Source organism: Priapulus caudatus, unplaced genomic scaffold, assembly GCF_000485595.1.
Source record: "Priapulus caudatus unplaced genomic scaffold, Priapulus_caudatus-5.0.1 Scaffold185, whole genome shotgun sequence".
NCBI classification, from domain to species: Eukaryota; Metazoa; Priapulida; class Priapulimorpha; order Priapulimorphida; family Priapulidae; genus Priapulus; species Priapulus caudatus.
Genome location: NW_014577246.1, coordinates 113,673 through 123,838, shown reverse-complemented (window position 1 = coordinate 123,838; position 10,166 = coordinate 113,673). Strand labels below are relative to the sequence as shown.

At 41.7% G+C, this 10,166-nt stretch overlaps 2 protein-coding genes across 3 annotated transcripts in view; both read right to left on the bottom strand.

Annotated features, from left to right (window-relative positions):
- The window catches only part of LOC106806910 (calpain-5-like), a 19,618-nt gene extending 9,960 nt beyond the window's left edge, over positions 1–9,658 (bottom strand). For both annotated transcript variants that reach the window (XM_014809066.1, XM_014809067.1), the window contains exons 1-4: positions 9,580–9,658; positions 8,818–9,021; positions 7,352–7,483; positions 6,392–6,600 (exon numbers count right to left, since the gene is read on the bottom strand). In XM_014809066.1, the coding sequence (XP_014664552.1) occupies positions 6,392–6,600; positions 7,352–7,483; positions 8,818–8,991 (515 nt within the window). In that variant the 5' untranslated portion in view covers positions 8,992–9,021; positions 9,580–9,658. The remainder of the gene's footprint in view (positions 1–6,391; positions 6,601–7,351; positions 7,484–8,817; positions 9,022–9,579) is intronic.
- On the bottom strand, positions 1,310–5,084 carry LOC106806911 (calpain-5-like). Its single transcript, XM_014809068.1, has 6 exons — positions 4,937–5,084; positions 4,549–4,626; positions 3,468–3,645; positions 3,073–3,192; positions 2,642–2,838; positions 1,310–1,902 (listed from the first exon to the last, which is right to left on the bottom strand). The coding sequence occupies exons 1-6, from the start codon at positions 4,993–4,995 to the stop codon at positions 1,524–1,526; spliced, it is 1,011 nt and encodes a 336-aa protein (XP_014664554.1). The 5' UTR covers positions 4,996–5,084; the 3' UTR covers positions 1,310–1,523.
- Positions 9,659–10,166: the final 508 nt, after the last annotated feature.

Genomic DNA, 10,166 nt, shown 5'->3' with positions numbered 1-10,166 from the left:
ACGTCGAGCGGTTAAGATTTGTGCCCAACTGTTGACAGACGGACGGACGGACGGACAATCATGCGATTCTACAAGCGGCATCTGAGCTAAAAAAGGGGTAGTCGAGATTGCTGTGCTAAAACATGCGACATCAGTGCACATGCATTGGTAATGCTCTTCTAATACAACATATCCTATGTCTATAAGCGAACCCCCCCCCCACACACACACACAAGACATTACAACAGATTTGATTGCTCCAAAGAGGTACCCAAGCCCTACCTCAATTACGATAGGCTCAAGCAGTTTCTTCCTGTAGAAGATTGCAGATCCATTGTACCACTCTGGATTGGTAGAATCTTGCACTGTAGGTGTTGTCACTTTCTTCCCTTCGCAGTTGATAATGCAGTAGGGATCAGCCCCTGCAAAATCAATATGAAATTGCCAGTTTACCTTCGAAATGTACCCAGTATCAACAAACTTTAAAATCTTGCCAATTGATCCATATAAATATGAGTACGCGTAATCATAACATAACGAAGTGAAGCAGGGACCATTTAATGATGACCGTACATGAGGTTTTGACTATGAGAAAACATGCCTTCAGCGTTACAAGTTAATCAATCAAAGTTCATGATAGCTAATTTGAATTACATTGCTTACATGTTTCAACAATACTAAAAAGATTTATGCTCAAGACTAAAGAGAAGATAAAATATATCACCGTAAATAAAGTTATCTACATAAAAAGTACAGAATTTTAATTCTGAAAAGAAAGTATTCAAGCATTTCAACCAGTTCCAAGAAAGCATGAAGGAATAGAAGCAGAAAGCATTTCGATGCTATGATCATATTCATGTTGTTCTCCCACCTCCTTCGCTGTCTTGCTTTTCTAGGCCAGTGGCAGACATGCACGTTACGAGAGTAAGGCAACTCGGGGCATTGATGCACGTCCAGCAGCTAGGCTGCGGATGGTCCAGAGTCAACTCTCTAGAAATACAGAATTAATGCAGACATGCAGCATGCTGGCTTAGCAAAATCCGCGTTTCACATTACGGCAGCAGATGGTAACTTTCCTTGATACACCACCACACACGTAGACACATAGACACACACACACACACACACAAGACAGTAAAAAGTATATTATTGCAAACGATATCACACTTGGAATTATGTGTAGCAGCGGGATTACGCATGCGAACGCAGGAAATTGTGACAGCAGCTGTCGCTACATTATACTGTTAAATTTTAGAGATGTGTAATATAATTATTCAACAATATAGCAAGTGATGTGCAGCAAACACATAAACAGAGGCTTGGAGTGCATCATAAGTGCCCCTGCATCCATGTATGAGGAGAATCAAAGGGATCAGATCCTGTTTGTGGAGCAGAAATAGGAACCAAATCCTGTTTGTCTGGCGGGAAAGGGAACCATAACCTATTTAAGGAACAGGAGTAAGGGAAAATGATCACGGGGATGGAAAATGGGGAAGAATGCGCTTTTCTACATGGTATTGGTAATCATTTATTGAAGGAACTAGCTAGTCATGATATTGCAACCTATGGACACACGGAGACATTTCCTCATATGTCTCATAAGCCAAGCAATTCCAAGCTGTTATACATATACCAAGTAGCACTGCAAATACCACAGCAAATACCACAGCAAATATCACGGCAAGTATCACGGCAAGGATTACTGCAAGCGAAAGAAAACGTATATGAAAACCACTAAATGCAACGAGGTGACACTGGTGCGGAGTAGCGCAGTTGTTTTCACAAATGGATGTACCTCCAGAATTAGTCCAGTTGAGCTTTTCGAGTCCGCGTGCCCTGACCACTGTGACAATACTCATACCCTGGGCACTTTTAGATAGGCAAGCGAAGCAGCCAGGCTGCGGGTGTGGATATACAAGCTCTCTGAAGCAAATGGCAACCAATCACACAATACGACTGGCGGCTCCATAAGCAATCAGGTCGCTTTTCCCACTTAACTATCAGCTACTTTTAAGATGAACAGAAGTAATGTGTAAACATTGACACAGATAATACACATTTCATTCACTCACAGTACTTTTAGAATGTGACATAAACTGTTTTAATTTAGCAAACAATATTCTACCACAAGAACGAAACCCATACACAGAACAGTTTTTACTAGTGACAACTATTATACAAGATAAAAATACCAGTTGTAATAGAAGAAGAGTAGACAGAGTAAAGTAGCTTTAAAGTTACCAGACTTGGCTGTAACCAAATAGGTATGACTTAAAGAAACAGCACAAATCTACATAAATGTCACTAGTAATGCAAATAATGGTGAACCCACAAAAATCTGCTACTCAATCACCCCAAGCAAAACACAGACATAACAAAATATCACAGTAACAACTCTCATGAATTTAAGTGCGGCGTGTCGCAGCTCACACTCACAATCTTGCACACTCCACTACCTACTGAATAAACTCGTACCTTTTTACACAGGAACAGCATGATGAACCAAGTTTTGCAGCGCTGCCTGCTGTAACAGCACATACTCTGATTGGTTGACATCAAATCAGGTCTCGGATCAATGCGCTCCACAGTATTCTACATCGTGTGACCACCACCTTGACGTTTTGTCACGGAATTACGCTATTGCAGTTGGACGCACACTTACTTGCAGTTGGAGGTGCTGCTCGTGAACACACGCAGCATGAAGTCCCCGGTCTGGTTCGACTCGAACGTCGATGGCACGAGAACGTACGTTCCCTTCTTCAGGGTAATGCGCAGGAACACACAGCGCGAGCGCGCGTACACCGAGTCTCCGGCCTTCTCGTGGATCGTGTGCAGCCTGTACTTGCGGTTCAGCTCAACCTAGATTGCAACACAACACTTAGCGTCACACCACCGCGAACACTGTATAATATAATACGCCGTATAGAACCGTGCCCCCCTCTATAAACTCACATGCCACACCATGACATGCCTTGCCCCCCGCCCCAGCCTGACATGCTTCGGCTGCTAAATACAAAGCTATAGTCTCAACGGTAAATCAGTCAAAGTGTCGCCTAAGCATCTGAGGAGGTCGCGGTGTTCAACCAGACGAACCTTCATGATGAAAAATCCGATCGGCAGATTCTGGCCACCGACCGCCCGTGTGTCGCGCACATCCTTCTGGGTGAGAGAGAGCAGGATCTCATCCTCATCGTCGCCTATCTCAAACTTGAACTGAAGCGACACACATGTATGCTTGAGAAACAAAGATAGTTCAATCTCAAAATATTCACATGTGCAAGCCCGCAATGCTATCCAATCGATATTAATAAATGCACTTTTAACCAAGCAAATACTTACACTACACTGTACTTGTATACTACAGAGACTAAAGTCTGGATGTGTTCCATATGTCAGCTATCAAGTGTGTTAGTACCTTTGCATGGTTGGTTTGATAAACAGATTATACACCCAACTTCCGTAGTTTAGTCTGTGCAGTAGACTCGCACCTGAGGATTCTGCAAGAACGTGCTCCTGTTGTTGATGCATCCGCCCATCAAGTTACCGGTCCAGCTTCCAAACCGCATTGCCTCGAACCACTTCTTGTGCAGGCTTAGGTATTGTGTATTGATCAGACGACAGATGGACACGTCAGTAAAGTTTTTGCAGAAATCCTCCATTGTCATCCTAAAAAAAAAATGCCCACAGAACACCGATTAAAAAACTGACCGATGTTAAACGTCACTATGTCCATCCCTGAGTGGAGTGCCTAAAAATCGTGAGTGCCTAAAAAACCTACGTGCTAAAATAAATTCTAACTTGCAATTTTGTTTGTACAACATAAACTACTTTTTGAATATCACATACACTTTTGGCATACTATTACTACTAATCGTTGGAATGAGCTTATGTTGTGATTTATGTATGTGAATCTGATTGTTTCATGCCATGTGTGTGATTGTGTTCTTGCCTTCGTATATATTTTGCATATGTCGCTATAAATTTCCACTCGCAGAAAATAGCAAGTGCTTATATTTTCTACTCGCAATTTCTCAATATCGACACGCATTATGCGAGTTAGCAATAGGGAAATTCGAGCCCTGTATATACCATTTTAATTTACCATCCTGCATTCAAAAGTTGTTAGGGCAAAACTATAGGAAGTACAGCATTCCGAATTACATTCATTTACAATTTCAGCATTCATTACCCTATTACATCACAGGATAGTTTGGGGAGTTCATATAGTCAGCACAGCAGGGTTTGAAATTAACGGTAGTCCGTTAGTCCAAAACTGTCAGATTTACTCACGGATGAGTGGGTTGCAGTAACGATTAGTCCGGTGGACTCTCGGCATTAACTTAACTTAGCACTGTCAGTTTTTGACTAACACAGATAAAAACTAATAAATTAAATTATTTCTTTTTCCTGTACATTATTATAACTTCATTTTAAATAAATTAACCCATCAACTATCAAATGTATTTAACACTAGTTTTCGTAGGTATTATTTATCATATTATTTAGCTGTATACATACATTCAAAATACTTCAAAAACCATGGAAACTCATTATTCCAAACGAACTCACCAAAATTCCCCATCGTCCTCTTTTGCCATTCCCAACTTCTGCCTTTGCGCCTCAGACATGTTGTTCCATTCTGGGTCACTAAATCAACAGCAATAAACATTTAGCAACTGTTACTTCCTAACATAACCTACATAAAAAAGGTGACATACCCCACACACAATTATTTTAATTCCACAACTACCTTTTAACACATCTAGCACGAGTAATGGCTTGCAAGATTGACATACAATACATGATCCCATTTGTACAATTCAGATGGGTGAAACGTACCAGAAATTACTTATTGAAGTTAATTAAAATATCATAAAATTAAATAAAATCTCTAGTTCATAGCTCAATCTATAAAACTGGAACATTCACATGTATTAAATTAGAGTAATTAACCTACTTGTCACTGAAGGCACCATTCCATTCCTTCTCTCCCCAGGGGTTCCTCATGCGCACCATGTAGAGCTTCTCCTTCCCCGTGAAACGGTAAAGGAAGCCAGAATCGCCGAGGTAAATCTTCTTGACGGCAGTGATGCCGTAAGCGTGGCCGCGAACAAGCCCGGAGTTAGTACGAGATTCAATCTCTTGACCCCCGGATACCTACAAACAAGCATGCGAAACATAGCGTATACTACAAACATGAGATCCCAAGCCATGTATAGAAAAACATGGAATACTAGTATTACTACGACTACTAGTTTCACAGGTTATTTTATCATAAAGGTTCCTGCATGTAACAAACTATTAAGTGTAACAGTTATTTAACGGGTGGACCCGGTGCTCACTCACACTGTACACTTTGGTGTATGATGTGTAATTCGAGGTAGTTACTACATTGTATGCAGTAATCTTGCTTCCATTCATTCATGGGTGAGACTGTTGCTCAATATTCTGATAAGATAGTCACTATTTTTTTGTAAGACTATCGGCAGAAATGAAGAAATTGTACACGCCTCACACCTAGTGTTACGTGGATCATCCGGAATATCTAAACCATTCAAAGAATGTATTTTCCCCGAATTTGTGTGGTCGCGAGCCCGCCAGTGCTGCCCTCACGTGGTGACTCATCCCCCCTTAGGTTGAGCGGCTGCTATGAGGCTCTCGATGGTGGCAACCTGTCCGAGGCTCTAGAGGATTTCACCGGTGGTGTGGCCGAGACGATCAGCCTGCAGGAGGATGGCTTCGCAGGCGATGACCAGAAGCAGTACCGGCTATTCAAGACCATGGAGAAAGAGGCTGAGCGTCTGTCTCTCATGGCGTGCGCGATCGCTGTAAGCGACGTTTTATGTTGTCATGCCCGCGACGTCTGTTAGAGACATTCTTCCGTCAGTGGAAATTCAGCATTGATATTTGTGATATTTAGATGACAGATGTGATGCATGTGCTGTGCAGTGAGGCCCGAGAGATTTTCACTATGTGCGTGAAACCTATTTCGGCAATGCAAGCAACCCATCCATCCTATCATGGCTCTGTGAATGTGAATGGGCCAACAGAGGGGGCCTAACACCAGCAGCGAGGGATCTGGGGGATAGCTGCCACTTCTTCAAGTGGGGTTCAACTCTTCACCGGGCCCATGTCAGCAGTGAATATTTGTGCTTCAGATAGCAATTTGTCCTCTAATAAGTGTTAAATTTGTGAAAGAATAAGCAAGCAGAGGTTTGAATGCTCCATACAGCCTCATATTCTTTTTCAATTTGTTATCCTGGTGTTGATTCGACGATGGCGAGGCCCTTGCCCTGATGCCCCCCCCCCTCCACACACACACACACACACTACTGCATCTTCCAGTGATCTGTAAATAGATTTGCAAGATGTAACTGTATATAACGGCCCACCGCATGCAGAGGGAACATACTTTGCATAGGCTTTCTCGAGGAGAGCGCTCCAGAACTCGTTCCGTGACTGCGAGTGAATGAAGACCAGCTGTCCATTGATAGTCGGGAGGCGGTCGTCAATGACGACGTCGATCCAGTCGCCGAAGCGCCAGAAACGAAAGTGGAAGATGCCGGCGTAGTTCTCGGGCTTGTTCTCGTCCCAGTCCTGGTCATTGTGGTCGGGAATCACCTGGGAAGGGACGCCGCAAAATCACAACACAGTACGACGAGTATTTCGAGAGAGACTATAAAACACACACACACTGCCATCACTTAGTGTAGCATCTGGCAAAAGACGTGGTATATATACAACACATATATGTGGATCATATTACATCACAGACAAGGAGAGTATTAGTGTATATTTTTTAACGTTTGGATCTGTTACAAGCTGAAGCCAGTATGATATATTAATAGGCTGGAATGTTGATCACATTATATCAGGAGTCTATCAATATTGATAGACTCCTGATTATATCTGTAAGAATTTTGTAAAGCATGGCCAGGCGAGTCTTGAATCGTCATAATTTGAAAACTTTTGGTGAACTCTGAATGTACCAGGAGAAACCAAATTGGAAAAAAGGACCATACTGTAATCCAAATGTGTCTGTTTACTGCAGCTCAGAATACACCAGATTGCATCTCAGAGCATCTAGGTTTTAATTTTTTTGGGGGGTACAACCCCCCCCCCCCGCACCCCACCACAGCCTGTTGCAAAAGCATTTCGGCCTGTTACTATAAAAGATAATGAAAACCCTGCACCTTTGAGTCATCTCTAGGTTGTGCATGGCTTTGGCCATGTGGGCCTCAATATGAAGGAGCACCACTCCATATTCGGCCTGACTAAATTGAAAAGGCCAATACATCAGTTTTATATTTGAGATCCTATAGGTACTTTCACAGAAAGCCAGGATGCTGTTAGTGTTTTTAAGTATTAGTACCTCTTTCCACAGAGCTTTCTCCTGGGCAAGGCTGGATGAAGCAGCGACAAACCAGCAGTTGCCTAAGCTTCCCTGGGTTACGTCCCCAGCACTGGCACCTTCTACAAACATGTGTGGATTATCACACAGGTCCTGCACATAGAATAAAATAGAAGTATATCATTACTATATGTTAGCATATGATATATCTCATGTAAACAAAGTTTTAAAGGCACCACCATAAAATTTTCAGGTAACATATATAATACATACATATTCAGGAACAATATAAAGATATGTACTTTCACATCTTACCTGATATCACTATATACATACAGGTATAAACTAAGTAAATAAAGTAGTTGTGTACAGACATCAATAGAATAGCGGCTTTCTCTAACCTCTCTAAGCCCATAGAATTTCAGCCCATAGAATTTCTACAAATTCTGTAATTCCTAATTCCTTAAAGGGACAGTAGCCTCTAGGATTTTACTGCATACAACTGTACTTACTGTATAACAAATCGTCTATACCCACAGTCCACATGTATTTGTTACCAAATACCTAATTTAATTGTTATAATTATTTACACATCAACGCTACGAAATTTGAACGGCGCTATGACACCCGGGACCGTGCTGCCACCCCGAAAAAGTTGCGTATTTGACAATTTATTTTGCAGATTACAGACCGAGGGCTAATCACAAAAGTGCAATTATATTTATACTTAAGTGCTATTTAACCGAACGATATTCATTTTAGGGCAAATTTATCCATATTATAACTGAAACTATATGTTGTTTATAAGATATTACAATCCTTTTGCTTTTAAATAAATAAATAAGAAACACCCTCGGTCTGTAGCCCTTGACTGGAAAGTGGTTTATCAGATCGTGCGCTTTGAGTGGCGCCACCGTCGTTGTAATCAAATTGTAGTCATTAGTTTTAAAACATTTTTTAATAATATTTCTAATGGTGATTGAACCATGAAACTTTTTATGTAGCGTAATTATAACCTAGATTAGCTGAAAATAACCCTAGAACCTAGAGTAAACTATCCCTTTAATCTAATCACAGTTCAGTTGCAGTGAAGTCTATAAGGCCATTTATATGTCCATTCAACCAATAAATATAGGAATGCCTATGACAAATAATATATATATATATATATATATACATGTGTGCGCACGTGTGTGTGTGTGTGTGGGTGCGTGTGTGTGTGTGTGTGTGTGTGTGTGTGTGTGTGTGTGTGCGTGCGCATGTGTATGTGTGTGTGTGTGTGTGCGTGCGAGTGTGTATGTGTGTGTGTGTGCGTGCGCGTGTGTATGTGTGCATGTGCATGGGTATGTGTGTGTGTGTGTGTGTGTGCGTGCACGTGTGTGTGTGTGTGTGTGTGTGTGTGTGTGTGCGTGCGCGTGTGTATGTGTGTGCGTGCACGTGTGTATGTGTGTGTGCAACATAGATTTACTGATTTACTAGTTACACACCTTTGGCCTTTTCCACTGCACTGCTCCATATCTTTGTGAATAGGCAAGAGATGAGTCATCTGCTGGAAAAATAGGATCCTCAAAGAGTTTTCCACTGTCAATGGCTTGTTTCTTAAGCTCATCATACTTCTGGTCCTTGAAAGGCTTTGCACTGTTCCACAGTCCAAGAACCATGTTGACCCGATCACAAATTAAAGAGTTATTCTGAAAAGATAATACCATATACCGTGATAAAGATGAAGATATGGTTGCGCCAGATAATAAATACATACCGGGTACTAGATACAATAATGTACCCCAACAAGAGTAGGGTACCTGTAAACGTGCAAATGTAGGCATGCACAACCCTACTCTTGTTGGGTTACATTATTGTATCTATAACCGGGTACTGCCCTAGCTGCGAGTCACACAGGCAGTCACAAGCCACACACAAACGATTCAGAAACAATTCCAAAATTTATAGTTCAGATGTATTATTGGTAAAATGTTTTTTCTGGCACTCTCATATTGCAAAAGATGCATGCTTTTGCATTGGCACATATACCACTATACCAGTACATACTGTACACACTGTATCATGTACCGGTATATTCATGTGGTGAAAGCATTGCTGTTTCGAGTATTATACTACTAGTAGTCTACTAGTACTAGTATCGCGTAAATATGATAACCCTCGAAGCCGAACAATCCACTGCAGACTCACACCATTATCAGATAAAATAACTATTAATACTACGTTGTATAATTACCAATACCACTTACCGAAACTGAGTCTGACAGAAAGGGAACAACTATGACATCACCAGCTAGCAGCTCTCGTAGGCAGCACGCGCGCCACACCTCTAACTCATGCTCTTTAATCCGTAACGGGCTCACTGATTGGTGGACGTGGAACCGGAAGAAACATTGCCACCGCCCACGCGGCACGCACCATCGCCGCAGATCACTGGCAGTTCCTACAAATCAGTAAAAATAAAAATAATGTATAATAAATCTTATTGCACCACTAATAACTCTCCTACTATATGCGGTAAACAACTCCTCACTGCAAAAGAAATGCCTGACACCGCAACGTGGGCGCGAATGCGGACTCCGCACTACGCTGCGTACTCCCTATACATAATCCCCGGGATTATGTAGGCTATGTGGATTATGTATTACTAGCTGCGGGTACCCGCTGCGCTGGGTAAAATCGTGCTACTAATTCATACTACTATACTAATAATGGGACACAGTAGGAACATTGGGTAAACATCGACAATGACATTGCACCCAATATCAATATTTAGAAATCGGTCTAATAAGATAATAAGCATGGGGAAAAACTGTTACGTATGACATTTATATGA